The sequence below is a fragment of the Pongo abelii genome, chromosome 13, assembly GCF_028885655.2.
Source record: "Pongo abelii isolate AG06213 chromosome 13, NHGRI_mPonAbe1-v2.0_pri, whole genome shotgun sequence".
Classification (NCBI taxonomy): Eukaryota; Metazoa; Chordata; class Mammalia; order Primates; family Hominidae; genus Pongo; species Pongo abelii.
Window position 1 is genome coordinate 91,513,235 of NC_071998.2, and position 20,856 is coordinate 91,534,090.

A 20,856-nucleotide genomic window follows, 5' to 3' on the forward strand; every position below is an offset into this window, starting at 1 on the left:
AATCTGTGTTGAATTTGTGTTAGCTGATTTGGGGAAAGATGCAGATGTAAATTAATTTGTGACTTATGGCCCCAGGATTTCTTTTTTACTTGCTCTGTTGCCCAGTGCCCAGGCGGTACAGTGGCATGATCATAGCTCACTTGTAACCTTGAACTCCTGGGCGCAAGTGATCCTCTCACCTCAGCCTCCTGAATAACTAAGACTACAGGTGCACACCACCACGCTGGCTAATTAAATTTTTTTTTTTTTTTTTTTTTTTTTTAGAGACAAGGTCTCACTATGTTTTTCAGTCTGGTCTCGAACTCCTGGCTTCAAGCAATCCTCCTGCCTTGGCCTCAGAATGTGCTGAGATTACAAATGTGAGCCACCCACCCCTGCCGATTTTTTGCTTTTTATTTAATGGTTGACTTCTCTTAGTATTTCTGCCCGGGCTATGGTGAGCAGTGAAATGAAAATTCAAGGCAGAATACTGGGGCTTGGAGAGCCAAGACACAGGTCAGGAACAAAGCATGGAAGAGGTCAAGCTTAGCAGAGAAGCTGCTGAAGGTCTGAGAAGAAGCCTTAGCTGTGGCTTAGCAGTTAGGAAAGAGAGAAGTTCAATTTTAGTTGTAACATTTGGCATGCCACTAAACAGTTTAGAGGTGTGAGGTGAGTCTTAATGAAATATTAAAAAATGTGAATTTATTTGTATAAAAAGTATGATGAAAGTACAATTGAAAATAAAGTAGGTTTTTTTTTTTTTTTTGAGACAGAGTCTTGTGATCATGCCATTGCATCCCATCCTGGGTGACAAAGTGAGACCCTGTTAAAAAAAAAAAAAAAAAAAGAAAAAGATAAAAATTTTGCATTGAAAAAAATTCAGATCACACAGAAAAATATAAAGAACAGGTAATTATAGGCAATTATTACTCATAAGCTGGTCTTTCAGACATAACCACTGTTAATATATTGCTGTATAGTGTTCTTCACTTTTTTCTCCTATGGATGTGTACACATTATATATATTCTAGAAAAATAGAGTTTTCCTATTACTCATTAGTATCCTGCTTTTTCCATGTAAGTAAACGCTAACCTAATTATCATCATTGTTAAAGCTGCATAATACTCCGTTGTACTAAGAGGTACCGTACTTTAGTCCCCACTGATGGACATTTAAGTTATAAAGGCTGTGATGAACATCCTAATGTATACATTTTTGTGTGCTTATCCAGTTATCCTTTAGATAAATTCCAATAAATGGAATTGCTAGATTAAACATATTTTAAAGGTTTTTCGATACATAGTTAAATTGCCCTCCTAAAATGTATAAATTAGTAGTGCTCAGTCTGCCAATTCTTTTAACTCTTGTTAATCATCCAAAGGGAAAATAATTGTGTGTGTGTGTGAGATGGAGTTTCACTCTTGTTGCCCAAGCTGGAGTGAAATAGTGTGATCTCTGCTCACTGCAACCTCCACCTCCCGGGTTCAAGCGATTCTCCTGCCTCAGCCTCCTGAGTAGCTGGGATTACAGGCGTTACAGGTGCGCACCACCACACCCGGCTAATATTTTCTATTTTTAGTAGAAACGGGGTTTCACCATGTTAGCCAGGCTGGTTTCGCACTACTGACCTCAGGTGATCTGCCCACCTCGGCCTCTAAAAGTGCTAGGATTACAGGTGTAAGCCAATGCCCCTGGCCAGAGTTTTGTAGTTTTAATCTTTTATTACTAGTGGGTTCAAACCTGTTTTCATGTATTTATTGTCTGAACTTTTTGTGAATAAGAGTCAAACTTCCTATTTTTCTACTATGTCAACTTTTTCTTCTTGACATATACCTTTATATTAAGTATATTGTCTCATATTTGCACTGAACACATTTTTCCTAATGTGGCTTTGCTTGTGGCGGCTTTTCACACATTTCTTAATTTTATGAATCAAATTGATCAGTTTTTCAATGAGACTTAGAATTCCTTCTGGGGTGGGATGCAATATAATAGAATGAAAAAGGCAGAGGACTTTCACACAATTCAGTCCATGATCTTAGTACCTATGTCTAGGTATCACCTAGCAGGATGTGGTAGGAAGAGCACTGGACTGGGAGTCAGATCACCATGCCTCTCTGGGTCCCTACTTCCTCATCTGTAGAATGGAGATAAGAATGAAAACTCCCTCCGAGGCCTGTAAAAAAATAATTGAAGAGAATGCACATAAAGAGCTTTCACCAGGCCTTGTATGTTAGAAAATCCTCTCTGAATCTCAGCTTTTGTTAGGGGGAGAGGGCAACACAGACTTTAGTAAAACTATTTTCACTCAGTTGTATGTGAGTCTATGGGAATGAGGTGGGGATGAGGAATCTAGAAATGTAACCATTCACCCAACATCTCTGAGAACTGCATGGCTAGAGTCAGAACTTGGGCCCCCATCCTGGTCCTGCCCATTTCTTGGTATGCAACCTTGGACAAGTCACCTTTACCTCTTCCGTGACTCAGTTTCTTCCACCTAAAAACTATTATAGATATATGACAGACCACCTGCCCTCATTCCCAGCCCTGCTGCTGGGCGAAGGAAACGCTTCAAAAACCGCTCACAAAGGGCGGCAAACAAGTCTGTTACGGTGCTGCCTACCGCCGAGGGGTGGCCCCAACCCCGGCCCCCGCGCCCCTGCCCTGCCGCAGGAACAATAGCTCCCCTGGAGGCGGCGCCGGCCGCGGCCGGGGGCGGAGTTGTCGGCGCGGGAGCTGGGGGTGTGCGCGGGGCGGGGTCGCAGCCACCCCTCCCGCCGGCGGCTCCGTCACGCGCCCCTCACCGGGCGGGCTGGGGTCTTTGTGACGCGGTGGCAACGGCCACGGACACAAAGGGAAGGCGAGGAGGCGAACAAGAGGCTGGGCCTGCCTCCGGCCCGCGACCCCCGCCCGCCGCGCGCGCGCGCCCGCCCGCTCCCCTCGCCGCGGTCTCCCCCACGCCGGCTCGCACCCTCGCGCGCACCCTTGCGCGCCCGCGACCCTCGCACGCGCCCGGACCCACCGATTCCGTCCCGAGCGCCGCGGGCCCGGGCCTGGCGGGCGCTGCGGGTGGGGCGGGGATGCTGACGGGCTGCTCCCCGGCTCAGCGGCGCGGCTGCTAGGAGGCACCGAGGCAGCGGCGGGGCCCTGGGCGCGCGGCTGGATGCCCCCGGCCTGCGGCTCCCTGCGCTTCCCGCCGTCCAGGGGCACCAGTCATGGGCGCCGCGGCCGCTGAGGCGCCGCTCCGGCTGCCTGCCGCGCCTCCGCTCGCCTTCTGCTGCTACACGTCGGTGCTTCTGCTCTTCGCCTTCTCTTTGCCCGGGAGCCGCGCGTCCAACCAGCCCCCGGGTGGTGGCGGCGGCGGCGGCGGCGGCGGGGACTGTCCCGGCGGCAAAGGCAAGAGCATCAACTGCTCAGGTAGGACCGGTCAGAGCCGGCCCTAGGTCTCCCCACCCCTCCGTTGCCGCCTCCCTCCTGGTCCCTGCGGTCGGCCGGGCTGGGAAAGACCCCGTCGTGGGGGTCCCAGGGAGCTGGGCCCAAGGGTGAGCGAGGGCGGAGGGCAGGACGCGAGCGTGCGGTGTGGCTTGGGGACCGGCGCTGGGGATGGGAGTGGCCGTGGGTGCGTCCGAGTGTGTCGACTGGCTGGGCGAGGGCGGCTCGGCGTGTGGGGAGGCGGTGGGGCCGGGGCTGGCGAGGCTGAGCGGCCGGCAGGGGCTCCCGGTGTGGTCGTGGGTGTGCTCGCGGGAGCGCGTGTTTGTGTTGTGAAGGCTCAGGGCAGGGAGGGCGGCCCCAGGCAGGGATCTGTGTGTGTGTGCGGAGTGCGGTGGGTGGGAGACGGCGAGGGGCTAGGCGGGGTGAGGGCAGGGGAGTGACCATGTGCTGATGTGCTGGGGAGGTTCTTCCTTAAGGCACTGGGGTCTCGGGGGTGGGGGTCGTGTAGATAAAAGGAACGGATTGCCTTGAGGACGCGGTTTGGCGATGCAGAGTGACTGTGTGTGTGTGTGTGTGCGCGCGCGCGTGTGTGTGTTCTTTGGGTTCTGAGATGGGATCTGGGGGCTTAGAGTGACCTCGGGTCTGTGGATATGAACAGGGAAAGTCCCAGGGCCCAGGAAGTGACCCTGTGTTTTTGTGTGTTGTGTGTGAAGCCTGGGGCTCAGTTAGTCACCCTGGGGTATGCATTGAAGAGGAGGGATGGGTGCCCTATAGCGAACCCCATTTATGTCTTTTCAAAGGGGAGGGGGCTTGGGAGTCATCATCCTGTGTAGGGTTTGGATGTAGAAAGAGGAAATTAGGTCTCAGGGAATGCCCTTGTGTAGCAAGGTGTAACCCTGGGTTATTAAAGTGTGGAAAGAGAGAACTGGGTCCCAGGGAAGATGCTGTGCCTGTGTGTGTGTGTTTTGCGGGAGGGCCTGGATACTGGCAGCAGTGGGAGCAAGGGAGTGACCTCTCCCCTCTCTCCAAGGCCGCTTACCCCCCACAGCTGTTGGAAACAAAGAGCTTGCTGGGGCTTTAATGGATAACACTGGGGAGGAGGGTCCCAGCAGTAAAGTTCCTCTTCATTTCTAAAGGGGTCCCAGAGGCGCACAAGGATTATCGCCCTGGGGCAAAGACAGGCATTCAGGTCTCATTTTTTGAGTGGAGGGTCCTCTTGGAGCTGGCATAGCAGATGGTAGTGATCATAAGACACATCCTTGCTAACTTGCCCTTTTATCAATTCTGGAGCCTTCTCTTGTCTTCTTTAAAACAAGGCGGAGTAGGGGGAGGAAGGAGGAACATAAGGCCACTGGGAATCTGCCGGACAACCTTTATACCTTTGGGCTCTTGAAGGGGCATTATTTCTGGAAGAGTGAGGAAGGAGCAAGAGAGTCTCAGCGCAGATGCTTATGCTACCCTAAATGAAGCAAGCCTTTGGCCCGCTATTTAGGTTTGAAGGCCTTAAATCTTTTAATAATTTTCATATGGTAATGTTTTATGAGGGGAATGGCAGTTTTGAGCACAGTAAACAATGGCATGTCCATTAAAAGCATTTCCATCCGTGAAAAAACTTTTCCGTTATTTTTCTGATTTTGAACGGGATATGGGGTAATGCTTTATTACATAATCATACTTTAAGAATAAAAACCAGTTGTATATTAGAGTGCCTTTTTATGTAACAAATATTAATTATCAAACTTGTAAGTGATCGCACCATGTCAATATTTTTCCAGCTAATGTGTCGCGGGTATTTGTTCTTGCTAAGCTAATTTGTTCTTACCAAAATATAGTGTGTCTTGATGGGATGTTTTTGTGTATACTTTCTAACTTGCATAGCTCAAGTTTTAAGAAAGGAAATAAAAGAAATAGAGGGATGGATACCCTTGAGGATGCGGGTTGGTGATGCAGAGCGACTGTGTGTGTGTGTGTGTGTGTGTTCTTTGGGTTCTAAGATGGAATGTAGGGGCTTGGAGTGACCTCGGGTATGGGCAGGGAAAGTCCCAGGGCCCGAGAAGTGAACCTGTGTTTTTGTGTGGTGTGTGTGTGTGTGAAGCTTGGGTCTCAGTTAGTCACCCTGGGGTACTATGCGTTGAAGAGGAGGGGTGGGTGACACGCGGTGTGGGAAAAAGGGGACTGATCTAGGGGTCATGGTCCTTGTTAAGCAGCTGTGTAATTTGGGGCAAGTTACTTAATTTCTCTTAGTTTCCTTTCCTTTTAAAAAAGAGACTTGGATTTAGTAATATCTGAGTCTTCTTTCAAGCGTATTTATCACTGATATAAATGTCAATAAATTAAGCTGATCAAATAAAATGTTTTCTAGCAGTAAGATATACTTGAATAACTGGGTCTAAAGCTAGAGTTTTAACTAAATGATACTTGTAGATTCTTGTTGTAACTGTTTAGGATGAAGATTTGGGAACGATTCATATGGAAAAAATTTTTTTTTAGTTGGTAAGTTTGAGAACCATAGTAATACAGTCTGGACACACACATCTATTAATGCAGCTCGAAATTGTGCACAGTTTGTTTAGTAGCTTTTATTATCTAGGTATCCCCCCACAAACTGAAGTTTACTCTGTCATGTTTTTTTTTTGAGATGGAATCTCACTTTGTCACCCAGGCTAGAGTACAGTGGCACAATCCTGGCTGACTGCAACCTCTGACTCCTGGGTTCAAGTAATTCTCCTGCCTCAGCCTCTGGAGTAGCTGGGACTACAGGTGTCCACCACCATGCCGGGCTAATTTGTATTTTTAGTAGGGATGGGGTTTCACCATGTTGGCCAGGCTGATCTTGAACTCCTGACCTCAAGTGATCTGCCCACCTTGGCCTCCCAAAGTGTTGGGATTACAGGTGTGAGCCAATGTGCCTGGCCTATTTCAGTTTTTTTTTTTTTTTTTGAGACGGAGTCTCACTCTGTCACCCAGGCTGGAGTGCAGTGGCACGATCTCTGCTCACAGCAAGCTCCGCCTCCTGGGTTCGCGCCGTTCTCCTGCCTCAGCCTCCCGAGTAGCTGGGACTACAGGCACCCGCCACCATGCCCGGCTAATTTTTTGTATTTTTAGTAGAGACGGGGTTTCATTGTGTTAGCCAGGATGATCTCGATCTCCTGAACTCGTGATCCGCCCGCCTCGGCCTCCCAAAGTGCTGGGATTACAGGCGTGAGCCACCGCGCCCGGCCTATTTCAGTTTTAAAACTAAACACAGCCCTCGATTCCCTGTAGATATTCATTTTTGGTTTTGGACCATCATTTCAGCCTACTGTGAGCTTTCTGGAGCTGATTTGGTCAGGCTGTGTGTGTTGGGTCACTCACAGGTTTTTTTCACTTGCAAATGTGAAGAGCAGTTCTATGGCTTCATTAAATTAATAGAAGTTGTCTAGATTGTGAAAAAGGATGGAACCCTGCGACATATTACTGGAGACTTTCTACCAACTTGGTTGATGTTACGTTAGTCAACCAGATGTTCAACTAGCTATGCATCCTGTTAGTTGAATTTAACAGATTTTCAAACTTCTGCTGTTCAACATTTTCCCATTTTGTTCACCAGCCTATTATTTAAAAGATTCTTTCAGATTGTCTTGTTAGATTGTTATGTGTATATATCATCCTGTCATCCTCCCTTTTTCCATTTTAGTAATCCTGTTAAACAAAAAGCACATGTTGTATAGCATGCTTTAATAAAGAGCTGATGGTGGCTTTCTCATTTTACTGTATTCAAAAACTTATTTATCCATTTTAGAATTTTTCAGCAGTTACATGGCAGGTTTACCCATAGACGTTTTTCTGGATCTGCATTCCGCCTTGTTTTTTTTTTTTTTTTTTTTGAGATGGAGTCTTGCTGTGTCGCCCAGGCTGGAGTGCAGTGGCATGATCTCGGCTCACTGTAACCTCTGCCTCCCAGGTTCAAGCAGTTCTCCTGCCTCAAGCCTCCCGAGTAGCTGGGACTACAGGCGCACATCACCATGCCTGGCTAATTGTATTTTAGTAGATATGGGGTTTCATTGTGTTGCCCATTCTGGTCTCGAACTCCTGAGCTCAGGCAATCCGCCTACCTCGGCCTTCCAAAGTGCTAGGATTGTGGCGTGAGCCACTGCACCCGGCCTGCATTTCCCCTTTTTTGAAATTTGAGCATGTGTTTATTTTTTTTTATTTTATTTCTGGTCTTCTGGCACCTTGTCAAGGTAGCTTAGATAATTTGTGGTAGTTTTTAAGGCAGACGTAAAAGTTTTTTCAGCATCATGGAGTGTGAGTTGTTTGGATCAGAAAGCTTATTCTTTTGAACTAGCTCTGTATTCTGTTACTGTCCTCTATCCATGCCACTTACCTTAGAAGTTGGTTTCCTTTTATCAGATTTCTGACCTCCCTAGCTTGAAGATCATGCTTCTTGATGAAGATGAAGCATAGGGAATTGGCCCTGTTGTCTCTTGATATTGCAGCTTCCCTAAGCAGTGGGCCTTTGGTTCATCTCTTCTTGTTCTCAACAAGACTTTTTTGTTTGTTTGTTTGTTTGAGACAGGGTCTCATTCCTGTCGCCCAGGCTGGTGTGTAGTGATGCAATCTTAGCTTGCTGCAGCCTCAACTTCTTGGGTTCAGGTGATTCTCAGCCTCCTGAGTAGTTGGGACTACAGGTGCGTGCCATTACACTCGGCTAATTTTTTGTGTTTTTAGTAGAGACAGGGCTTCGCCATGATGCCCAGGCTGGAACAAAACTTTTTTTGTTGTTCTCTTGCCCCAGTTCTCCACTCATTCTGGACTTCAGACTTATTGCGATTAAAAGAAAAACTTTGATTTTATATCTTTTTTATTTATGCTTATTTTTTTTTAAAGCTAACTTACCAGAAAGTTCCCAGTTATCCAAAGAGAAAAAAAGCTTGGAAATACATGACATATGTGAAGAAAGATAAACCTGAATTTAGGAGACCAGGTAACCTTAGACTGACTTTTTTTAGTTTTTCATTTGTAACATGAAGATGATGATGGTCCTTTTTGGCTCTAGGATATTTGAGAAGAACAAATGAGGCTAACCACATGGGGGCATTTCTAGCTTAGGGAATATGGTTAAAGAGGCAGAAGAACATACTGAGAGACCAGTAAGTGGCATTTGGTGATAGATATAAGGTGGAGAATTTGAAATGGGTTTTAACTAGAAGTGGGTCCTCTGGATTGTTATATGGTAGTAGGAATGGTATTAATGGATGATATAAATGTCAGATTATGAGAAGTGCCTTATTTGTGGCAATTCAGGATTCTCGGGAATAAAAAGTGAGTTTTTCGAATTAATGGGGAATCTCGGGCAGGGCTTTTTTTCTTCTAGATCCCTGGTGTGTAAAATGTGGATGGATAATAATTAATTTAGCAAACCTTGACTGAATACTGTATAGTGTAATCTAATATACTGGATGTTAAGGGAAATATATGAGAAGGCTTCTCTGCTTTCAAGGGCCTTATAGTCTTACAGAGGTGGTTAGCCTCTTACAGATATATACAGTGGAAGTTTCTGTTTACCACATCTGGGCTTGCTTCACCACAGCATTCCCCATCAGTAGGCATTTATTGAACACGAACAAGATAGGATTTTTTAAGAGGGGTACAGTTAAGTGGATTTGTGTATATTCACAAAATTGTACAACTGTCACCACTCTCTAATTCCAGAAAATTTTCATCATCCCAAGAAGAAACCTCATACCTATTAACAGTCATTCCACATTCCTCGCCTCCCCAGTCCCTGGTTACTACTAATCTACTCTCTGTCTCTATGGATTTGCCTATTCTAGATATGCATGCAAATGGGATCATATGAGGTGTGTTCTTTTGTGTCTGGCTTCTTTCCTTCAGCACAATGTTTTCAATGTTTATCCATGTTGTAGTGTGTATCAGAACTTCATTCCTTTTTATGGCCAAATAATATTCCATTGTATGGATAAACCACATTTTGCATATCCATTTATCTACTGATGGATATTTGAGTTGTTTTTACTTTTTGGCTGTTATGGATAATGCTGCTGTAACATTCATGGACAAGTTTTTGTGTGGACACATGTTTTCAGTTCTGTTGTGTATGTATCTAGGAGTGGAACTGCTTGGTCATATGGTAACTCTGTGTTTCACATTTTGAGGAATTACCAAACAGTCTTCCAAAGTGGCTGCACCATTTTACATTTCTACCAGCAATGTTTGAAGATTCTAATTTCTCTAACATCTTCTCCAACACTTGTTATTGTCTGTCTGTTTGATTTTGGCCATCCTAGTGGGTGTGAAGTTATGTATCAGTGTCTTTTTTATTTGTATTTTCCTAATGACTAGTGATATTAAGCATCTTTTAATGAATGTATTAGCTATCTGTATATCTTCTTTGGAGAAATGTCTATTCAGATCCTTTGCTGGGCTTGATTTTGACATCTTGGAGTAATCATTCCCTTAGTAAATCATACTAATCAATTCCCACAGCAAGCACAAAGATGCTCAAATGCCAAGTTAGCTCTCATTGTTCGTGTGTCATTTGATTTTTCTACTTACTAAGCAAGAGTCAGTTGTATTTGTTTTCAAACTTATTTATACCAGTGGTAATTATAAATATAATTTAATAAATATTACTCAAATCAATGAAATATGAATACAAAAAGTTGTTTTTACGAAATGCTTTGAAAAGACTTGATAAAGACAAGAAGCTGAAAGAATTACCTCTGAATGAATTAAATTATGGTCAAGACAACTGAAACAAAGTGGAGAAACCCTGTAAACTTTTGGAAGGATTTCCCAGAAAACATTGCAAGTATTTTTAAGTCCCTGTTCTACCTAAAGGAAAGGAAAATGGACATTCTAGATCTAATGGATTGTGGGTGTGATTTATCCAAGGAAGTGGGGAACTGTGTTTGGCAAACTTACACTCAAAAAAAGGTCTTGGTGCTACATTGGGAAATGAATGTATAATTATGTATTTAAGATTAAAATGGCTAAAATAGATATCATTTTAAATGGTTTCTGCCTTAACTGACTTTTTTGATTAATAGATCAATGATCGGCCGGGGGTGGTGGTTCGCGCCTGTAATCCCAGCATTTTGGGAGGCCGAGGTGTGCGGATCACGACATCAGGAGATAGAGACCATCCTGGCTAACACGGTGAAACCCCGTCTCTACTAAAAATACAAAAATCATTAGCCGGGTGTAGTGGCGGGCGCCTGTAGTCCCAGCTACTCGGGAGGCTGAGGCAGGAGAATGGCGTGAACCCAGGAGGCGGAGCTTGCAGTGAGCCTAGATTGTGCCACTGCGCTCCAGCCTGGGCAACAGAGCGAGCCTTTGTCTCAAAAAAAAAAAAAAAAAAAAAAAAGATCAATGATCGCTCTTGTATATGTTTGAAAAGAGGGTTTCCACTGTACAAGGTGCCCTGAGGAAGATACAGATATGGTGTCATGGGAATGTATAATTCTGATTTGTAGGAATCAAAACTGGTTTCCTGGAGTAAGTGGCACTCGAACTGGGCTGTATGGGGAGAGTAGAACATCACCTGGAAACAACAGACACACTTTTGCCTGAGGCCTTTGCTGTTGATGTTCCTTTGGCTTGAAATCATCTTGTCCCAGTTCCTACAAGTGTTTGCTCTTTGCTGTTGATGTTCCTTTGGCTTGAAATCATCTTGTCCCAGTTGCTACAAGTGTTTGCTCTAGTGTCACCTTCAGTGGTGCCTTAAATTACAACCTTCTCCACCTTCCATCTACAATGTCTCTCTCACATCCTAACCTTCGTGCTTTTTCTTGCTCTAGAACACCTTTTCCTTTGTGACATACTATATGTTTTACTTGTTTTCTGTCTCTGTATGTATCTATGAAGGCAGAGATTTTTATCTGTTTTGTTTACCGCTGTATTGACAGTGCCCAGATTGGTGTCTGGTACAAAGTTAGGTGCCCATTACATATTTATTTGTGGAATAGATTAATGGCTGAATGAACATAGAAGCTGAACATAGATGAATGAACATAGAATACGTCTTAGGAAGGGTATTCTAGGCTGAAGGAATAGCTTTAGTAAAGGCACAAAGGTGGAAAAGAGAAGGGAGTCTTTTCAAAATACTAAGTTGCGGGGATTAAGGCAGGAGATTATGCTACCACGTTAAGGTCTTCAAGGCCCATCTGAAGGTTTGGCATTTGGTTCAAAGACATCAAGAAGCTTTTAAAGGATTTCAGTGACATTGTGCTTTTAGAAAGCAAAGTCTGAAATTGGTGAAGATGGAATGGAGAAGGGAAGAGCCTGGCGGTATGATGAAAGATAACAGTAGAAATGGGAAGAATTGAGAGGACTTGTTTAGCCTGCACAGGTTTTTTTTTTTTTTTTTTTTTTTAATTGTTGTTGTTTTTTGAGACGGAGTCTAGCTTTGTCGCCAGGCTGGAGTGCAGTGGCACGATCTCAGCTCACTGCAACCTCTGCCTCCCAGGTTCAAGCGATTCTCCTGCCTTAGCCTCCCGAGTCGCTGGTACTACAGGTACATGCCACCATGCCCGGCTAATTTTTTTATTTTGTATTTCACCATGTTGGTCAGGATGGTCTCAATCTCTTGACCTTGTGATCTGCCTGCCTCAGCCTCCCAAAGTGCTGGAATTACAGGCGTGAGCCACAGCGCCCAGCCTAGCCTGCACAGTTTTTTTAAAAAGTTACATTGGTTGTTAGCCATTAAAAATCTGGAGGTTTCACTTGGCAATCTATTTTTCTGCCTACTCTTTGTCGTCGTCGTCTTCTTTTTTTTTTGAGACAGAATCTTGCTCTGTTGCCCAGGCTGGAGTGCAGTGGCTCAATCTTGGCTCACTGCAACCTCTGCCTCCCGGGTTCAAGCGATTCTCCTGCCTCAACCTCCAGGGTAGCTGGGATTACAGGTGCACACCACCACGCCTGGCTGATTTTTGAATTTTTAGTAGAGACAGGTTTTCGCCATGTTGGCCAGGCTGGTCTCGAACTCCTGACCTCAAGTGATCTGCCCTCCTTGGCCTCCCAAAGTGCTGAGATTACAGGCGTGAAGCACCACTTCTGGACTGCATTCTCTTCTAAACTTGGAGGTACTGTCAACATTGGGCTTTTATTTCCACATTGCAAAAATCAGTCAGTTTTGTCTAGTGAGGCATGAGCTCTTTACTTTGCCCAGTCCTCAACCAGCTGGGCTCTTGTATTGATCTTTTTCTGCCTAAACTTCTGGATCTCCTGCTATAGATGGTGGGGTGAATTGTGATGCTCTTAATTTGAGATGGAGAGCCTGTTTGGAGGAGAGTCAAATTGGTATACATTCCCTCATTCCTGTTATTCATAATTACATGTTTGGATGGGAGACCTTATTTCTCCAGTGCCTAGGTGTTTTGGTCTGAACTCCTTTCCTGCCTGTACTCCTTGTAAGTTCTACTGTATTGTTCTTCTTTTTAACTCTTTGTCCTTGAAATACTCTCTGACGTTTTTATGTCTATTTTTTTTCTTAATTTTATCCCTTAAACTTTCCCTTTTGTCTCTTTCTAAATTCTTTAGGTGGATATAGATCATTATGTTTCTTTAACTCCATTGTCATTTATGATAAAATTTCTCTCATTGTGAAACACATGAGTTTATATATGTTACAGGTGGGTTTTTTCATGATTTTGCGTTATGGTCTAAGAATGTGTCATATGGAATCTCTGGGTTTTCATATTAAAACTAGGTGTGTCCGGGTGCAGTGGCTCATGCCTGTTATCCCAACACTTTGGGAGCCCAAGGCGGGTGGATCACCTGAGGTCAGGAGTTGGAGACCAGCCTGGCCAACATGACGAAAACCCGTCCCTACTGAAAATACAAAAATTAGCCGGGCATGGTGGCGCATGCCTGTAATCCCAGCTACTCAGGAGGCTGAGGCAGGAGAACCGCTTGAACCTGGGAGGTGGAGGTTGCAGTGAGCCGAGATTGCACCGTTGCACTCCAGCCTGGGCAGCAAGAGAGAAACAACGTCTCAAAAAACAAACAAACAAACAAACAAACAAGGTGTATCTTTGTATTCTAGTATGAAAACAAATTTTGTGAAAGATTCTTCTATCCAGAAGAGTTATTTCCTTGACTTCTCAGTCTCCATGTTATATTACTAGTTTTACTTAAGTTTACTTTATTTTCATATAATTTCAAACTTAGAAAAATGTAATAGTATACCCAGATTCCCCAATTAAGATTTTACCACATTTGCTTTAAGTCTCTCTTTCTGTATCTACTCTTTCTCTCTCTATCGTCTCTCTGTCTTTTTTTTTTTTTTTTCTCTGAACTTGGCTCTGTCAAGTTGGCCCCTACCAAGGGGAGAGGGTTAATTTATGTTTTATATTAGTTCCATACTTTAAATTTTTTGTTTTGTCATCTCCTGTTAATTAAATAGTAAAACTTCCGCTTATAATGATAGGTTTATTTTTCACAGTTTTTCAGTTTTTCTTATATTTTTGTTATTCTATGTAGGACATATACATTGAACATTATTTTGTATCATAATTTATTGTACTTTTTACCTTTGTATAGAGTAGATTTCAGGTATCTCTTGAAGTTATCATAGGACCCGACTTTTTCTGGATTTGTGTTTATATTTTAGTTTTTAGGTGTTGGGATTTGTTTCCCAATAGAGTTATAGATCATTCTGCTTTCAGTGACATTCAACTCATTTACATTAAATTAAGTAATTCATATCTGTGCTACCCTCCATCATCATCTTTTTTCTAAATTGCACAATTCAGTGTTTTTGACTATAGTCACAAGGTTGTGGAACATTTTCATCTCCTCCAAAAGGAACTTTACATTTTCTTTTTTTGAGATGGAGTCTCTGTTGCCCAGGCTGGAGTGCAATGACACGATCTTGGCTCACCACAACCTCTGCCTCCTGGGTTCAAGCGATTCTCCCTGCCTCAGGCTCTCGAATAGCTGGGATTACAAGTGCCCGCCACCATGCCCGGCTAATTTTTTTATTTTTAGTAGAGGCGGGGTTTCACTATGTTGTCCAGGCTGATCTTGAACTCCTGACCTCAGGTGATCCGCCCGCCTCGGCCTCCCAAAGTGTTGGGATTACAGGCGTGAGCCGCCGCGCCTGGCCAAGGAGCTTTACACTCTTTAGCAGTCACTCCCCCATCCTCATCTCTCCTCATCCAGCCCTAGGCAACCACTGACCTACTATCTTTTTGTTTTTTTGAAACAGAGTCTCTATCCTCCAGGCTAGAGTACAGTGGTGTGATCTTGGCTCACTGCAACCTCCGCCTCCCTGGTTCAAGAGATTCTCATACCTCAGCATGAGATTCAGGTGCCTGTCACTGCGCCTGGCTAATTTTGTATTTTTAGTAGAGACGGAGTTTCACTGTGTTGGCCAGGCTGGTCTCAAACTCCTGACCTCAAGTGATCTGCCTGCCTCGGCCTTCTAAAATGTTGGGGTTACAGGCGTGAGCCACCAACCCTGGCCATGATTTACTATCTTTTGCTGTAGATTTGTCTATTCTGGACATTTCATATAAATGGAATCATACAATATGACCTTTTATAATTGGCTTCTTTCACTTAGCATAATGTTTTTAAGGTTAATCCATGTTGTAGGATGTATCAGAATTTTATTCCTTTTTTTTTTGACTGAATATTTCATTGTCTCGATAATACCACATTTTATCCATTCAGTATCCATTCATCTGTTGATAGACATTTTTTTGTTTTCACTTTTTGACTATTATGAATAATGCCACCATGGATATTCATGTACAAGTTTTTGTGTAAATACATGGTTTCATATCTCTTGGGTGTATGTATTCCACCTAGAAGTGGAATTCCTGGGTCACCTGGTAACTCCATGTTTAAGATTTTGAAGATTTGCCAAACTGCTGTCCCTGTAAAACTCTATGTTTAACATTTGAAGATTTGCCAAACTGCTATAGAATGGTTGCAGCATTTTACATTTTCATCAGCTATGTATGAACGTTCCATTTTCCACATCCTCACCAACCTTTGTTATTGTCTTCTTTGTTATAACCAACCATCTTCATTTAAGTTCCTATTTGTTATCCTTCATTTTCCTTCTATATGTGGTTTCTTTAATGGAATTTAAATTCTCAATTTCTTTTAAGCTGGATTGGGAGATAACTTCAACCCATTTATCCCCCTTCATTTTTTACATTGTTAGAAACATTGTTTTAACTTAACTATTTTCTTTATTCATATTATTCTGTTATTAGCTTCTTGAGCATTTAGGGGCTTGGCATACTTCTTATGTACTTGGAAATTCTATACTTAAATCTGAAAATTCTCTCCGTATATGCTTTTAGTTTATTAGGTAACTTAATTTATTGTAATTCCTTTGCTACTATTCAAATTCATTTATTTTTTAAAAAGTATCATGTATTTTCCATGGCTCAGCAGCCTTGTCATTTTTTCAGAAGTCATTTAAGGTTCTAAAGTTCTTAACATATTCTTGTACCTTTAAAAACTTTGGCAGGTTATTATATTTTCAACCACAGCTCAATTTCTCTCTTTTTTTTTTTTGCAAATATTCTGAGTCTGTCTTTTCCATGGATTAAAAAAGGGAAAAAACCCACACCTTTTTTTCTTTGTTATAAAAGCAGTATATAATCTGTGTAGAAAATTTGAGGAATATGGAAAAATATGAAGAGGAAATCTGGGATAATTGCCATTCTCTTCTTTAATGTCAATGTTTATGCTAAATTATTTCATTTTTCATCAGAAAATTTTTGAACTTGAGTTTTGCTCTTTTTGCCCAGGCTGGAGTGCAATGACGTGATCTCGGCTTACTGCAACCTCTGCATCCCAGGTTCAAGTGATTCTCCTGCCTCAGCCTCCTGAGTAGCTGGGATTACTGGTGCGCGCCACCATGCCCAGCTAATTTTGTATTTTTAGTAGAGATGGGGTTTCACCATATTGGCTAGGCTGGTCTTGAACCCCTGACCTCAGGTAATTGGCCCGCCTCGGGCTCCCAAAGTGCTGGGATTACAGGCGTGAGCCACAGTACCCGGCCTGAACTTTTAAAAAAATATTCATGTTGTTTTGCTTTGCATTTTCTGTGTATGCTGGAGCCACTGTTGTTCAGAGGTCAGATCTCCTTTTGGGATATTTTATTTTTATTTTTTGAGACAACGTCTCTCTCTGTTGTCGGAGTTGGCGTGCAGTGGCACGATGGCTCACTGCAGCCTTGACCTTCCAGGCTCAACTGATCCTCCTACCTCAGCCTCCTGAGTAGCTGAGACCACAGGCGTGTGCCACCATATCCAGCTAATTTTTAAAAATTATCTTTTGTAGTTACGGAGTCTCCCTATGTTGCCCAGGCTGGTCTCGAACTCCTGGGCTCAAGTGATAATCCCGCCTCAGCCTCTCAAAGTACAGGCATGAACCATTGTGCCTGGGTAGGGATTTTTAAGTTCAGTTTATTTTTGCCTTGTCAGCTTTCATTTAATATTGTTTTGCACGTGAAACTAAACTGCTAATGTTGCTTTATCAGTTCTGTTGTTTATAGCCCAGTTGATATATTTAGATTCTTTATTGTTCACAAGTCAGCTCAATCTTTTAGTGTCCTGTATTCATTTTTGATAGCTTTTTTCTTCTTTCTCTTTATTTTTTAAAAAATTTTTAATTTTTATTTATTAGTATTTTTTGAGACAGGGTCTCACTCTGTCACCCAGGTTGGAGTACAGTGTCACTGTCTTGGCTCACTGCAACCTCTGCCTCCTGGGTTCAAGCAATTCTTGTGCCTCAGGCACCTGAGTAGCTGGAATTACAGGTGCCCACCACCACACCTGGCTAATTTTCTTTTGTATTTTTAGTAGAGGTGGGGTTTCACCATGTTTGCTAGGCTGATCTCGAATCCCTGGCCTCAGGTGATCCGCCTGCCTTGGTTTCCCAAAGTGCTGGGATTGCAGGCTTAAGCCACTGCGCCCAGCCTCCTTCTCTCTCTAAAGTGGTTTGAAGTGTTTTCTAGGTGGTACACTTGTGTTTACCATTGTTTACTTCAAGGTTATACCATAAGCACATCCTAATTCCCATTTATTTAGACCTAGTTTTAAAAAAATTATTCAATGTTTTACAACAAAATTTGTCAGGGTTTCTGGTTATGGTAGTGTCTTTTTAAGTTTGTTTTTGGTGGTTTCAGCCAGAGTAACAGTCAGTTTTCTTCATAGTTTGCAGTGTTCTTTTATAAGGATCTCTTATAACCATTGGAATCCTATAAGGGATTATTATACTCATTTTTTTTTTTTTAAATTCTAGGAAACTGGGATTCTCAGATTTAGCACTTGGCCAAGATCATATAGTTACTTTTACTTAATCAAATAATTGGAACCCCAAGTCTGGAACTCTTTCTAATGCACCAGAATTTTGTGAAGTCTTTAAAAAATTATCTTTTAAAATCACTAATACCAGGTTTTTCAGTGCCAGTATGCAAGTTGCTGTGTAGATTTTCGTCTTTGTGGGTGATTTCCCTGGGTTCTGGCTACCTCCTATTCTACTTAGCGTTGCAGACACTAAGGGATAGTGGTTAGAAATAGAACCAGAGGACATTGTTCTTATGTTTAGATTAATTATTGATTTAAAAAATAGTTTAATGAAGGAAATGTATTGAATATACCTGCAAAATCTTATATATGTAAACAGGTATATGTTTCAAAATAATGGGATTATAACTGTATGTATAGTTTTACAATGTGTTTTTTTTTTCACAATAGATCTTAGTAGTCTTTTCATATCACTACATGTGTTTCTACCAAAGTCTGTGTAGTATTATGTCAATAATTTAATTCCCAAAAGATAGACACTTAGATTGTTTTCTACTTTGGTTTTACAGAAAATGCTGATGTTAACAATCTTGGTCATAGGTTTTTGTATGTTTTTCTTTTATATCTGTTATAGTTTCCTGGAAATGTTGGGTAAAAGGATAAAGACAATTAAAATGGCAATGCATATGAACACGTGAGAGGTTGTGCCACTATGTACTTCCACAGTTGGTTTGAGTGCTCATTTTTCTATACCTTCTCCAGAACTGGTGCTAATAAAAAACAATAGTAGCTTACACTTAATAGAGTACTTATTATGTGTATTATTATTTTGCTCTAAGTGCTTTCCATATCTTTAATCCTCCATCAGAATTTTGACATAGGTACTGTTATTGTCCCCATTTTGTAGGTGAAGAAGTGGAGGCACAGGGTGGTAAATTGCTAAGCTTACACAGCTGTGATAAGTGGCAGAGCCAGGATGCTGGACAAGGTGGTCTGATGCCAGGGTGTGCCTCTTAAAAAACATATTATAATGCCTGTTTTTAATTTTTTTATTTCAATTTTTCCAAAATTTAAGTAGCATGATTTATATAATTTAAAAATTATTTCTATTTTTTATTGAGATAATTTTCATAATGTAAAATTCAGCATGTTAAAGTATACAATTCAGTGGTTTTCGTACATTTACTATATTGTGCAGTGATCATCACTATCTACCATCTAATTATAGAACATTTCTATCACCCCAGAAAGTTTCTACCTGTTAACAGTCAGTCCCACTACTCCTCACCCCCATCCCCTGGTAACCACATAGAGACTTTCTCTGTGGATTTATTTTGGATGTTTCATATAAATGGAATAATACGATGTGTAGCCTTTTGTGCCTGACTTATTTCTTTTAACATAATATTTTCTTTTCCTTTTTCTTTTTTTTTGGAGACAAGATCTCTTTTTCCAGGTTGGAGCGTGGTGGTGCAATCACGGCTCACTGCAGCCTTGACCTCCGGCTCGTGATTCTCCTATCTCAGTCCCCCAGTAGCTGAGACTACAGGCATGTGCCACCACGCCTGGCAGATTTTTGCATGGGGGTTTCACCATGTTGCCCAGACTGATCTCAAACTCCTGGGCTCAAGCAATCCTCCTGCCTTGGCCTCCCAAAGTGTTGTGATTACAGGCGTGAGGCACTGTACCCTGCCTACATAATTTTCAAGGTTCTTATATACTGTAGCATGTAATTGCTTTATCTGATTTTAAAAGTAATACAAGTTTGTTGTAAAACTCAATTCAGAAAAATACAGAATAATGAAGAAGGCTTAAGTTCTACTGAGAGATAACTGTGGTTCCTATTTTGGTGGGTATACCTTCCAGATTTTTAAAATAGGCATTAAAAGAAGTTTGTGTTACATACATTTTAAAAAGCCTGACTTTAAATGTGTCATGTCAGGAAATGTAGAGATTTTTCATCATTAATTTTAATAACTGCACCATAACAGATTCAGTTTATGGTTTGCCAAGCTAGTGTCAGAACCCCAGAGATCAGAAACATCCGTGAGGGAGAGAGTGTCACAGCTCTGAGATCTTTGGCTAGGATTGGCGAGGCCTGGAAAGACCCTGGGAGCCTTAAACACTCAACTCTGTACCCAGGCCTTTTCTTCCATCTGATCTTGCAGTAGTTGCTTTCCTGTCACCTTGCCTGGAGAGTCCTGATACAGGCATTTAGAATTAAAGTAGGCAGTGGGGAAAGATTGCAGGAGTGGGGGTGGAGGATTGACAGGAGCAATGTGGTTTAACAAAGGGTAGTTGGCAGTAGTATGCAAAATGAAATGAAAAATATTGGAGTCAGATGATTGTGTGGCATATGTGAAATTTCTTTCGTTAAGTATAGCTTAGAGAAGTTTTAGCCATCTCTGCAGTTGATGCTTTTTAATATTAATGTAAACTGCTTTTGGTTTTGTGTCATATAATATTAGGTAAAGTTTCTTTTTCCTCCTCATATCTTTATACTAGAAGATAACTAATATGATTAGTAAACAAGTTGAAGAGGATTTAATTTCTAATTCTTCTGATTTCCTGGGACTTGAAGTCAACATTTGCTAAATCTGTTGCTTGATTTTATACCCTGAAATGTATTTTCAGTGATTTGTGTCATTAGAGGTGCCCCTCAGATTATTTGGGAGTTGAAGTCATATCTAGGAAAAGAAAAAAAGTGAATATTGGTTGTATAACTACTTGTTCTAGGCACGATTGGTTTTGAATACATTATCTAATCATTACAATATCAAGGGAAAGTATTATTCTAAAAGGACAACTACCACGTAAACTTGGCCCTTCCTGATGTCTAAACTTATGCTTCGTCTGTGGTGTAGCAAACTGTCTCTGGGGTTGTCTTTGAAATCACATTGAGTTTTTTTTTTTTTCCCCATTAAATAATAACCAATATAGAAACTTGAAAAGTGGAGAAATTACTCATTGTTCAACTGCTGTAACAGGTTACTGTTACCGGTTTTGTTTATTCCTGGCTGGATTATCTCATATGTATGGGGTGGGGGGTGTGTGTATGTGTGTATGTGTGTATGTGTGTATGTGTGTGTGTTTGAAATGAGTTTCACTATATTGTCCCGGCTGGTCTTCAACTCCTGGTCTTTCTGCTTCAGCCTCCAAAGTAGCTGG

The 20,856-nt window shown here is 42.1% G+C and overlaps 1 protein-coding gene across 1 annotated transcript in view; it reads left to right on the plus strand.

Moving 5' to 3' along the window:
• The first annotated feature begins 2,796 nt into the window (after positions 1–2,796).
• TMEFF1 (transmembrane protein with EGF like and two follistatin like domains 1) overlaps positions 2,797–20,856 on the plus strand; it is a 102,225-nt gene continuing 84,165 nt past the window's right edge. Inside the window, exon 1 of the mRNA XM_009244697.4 lies at positions 2,797–3,397. Within this exon, the coding sequence (XP_009242972.2) occupies positions 3,196–3,397 (202 nt within the window). The 5' untranslated portion in view covers positions 2,797–3,195. The remainder of the gene's footprint in view (positions 3,398–20,856) is intronic.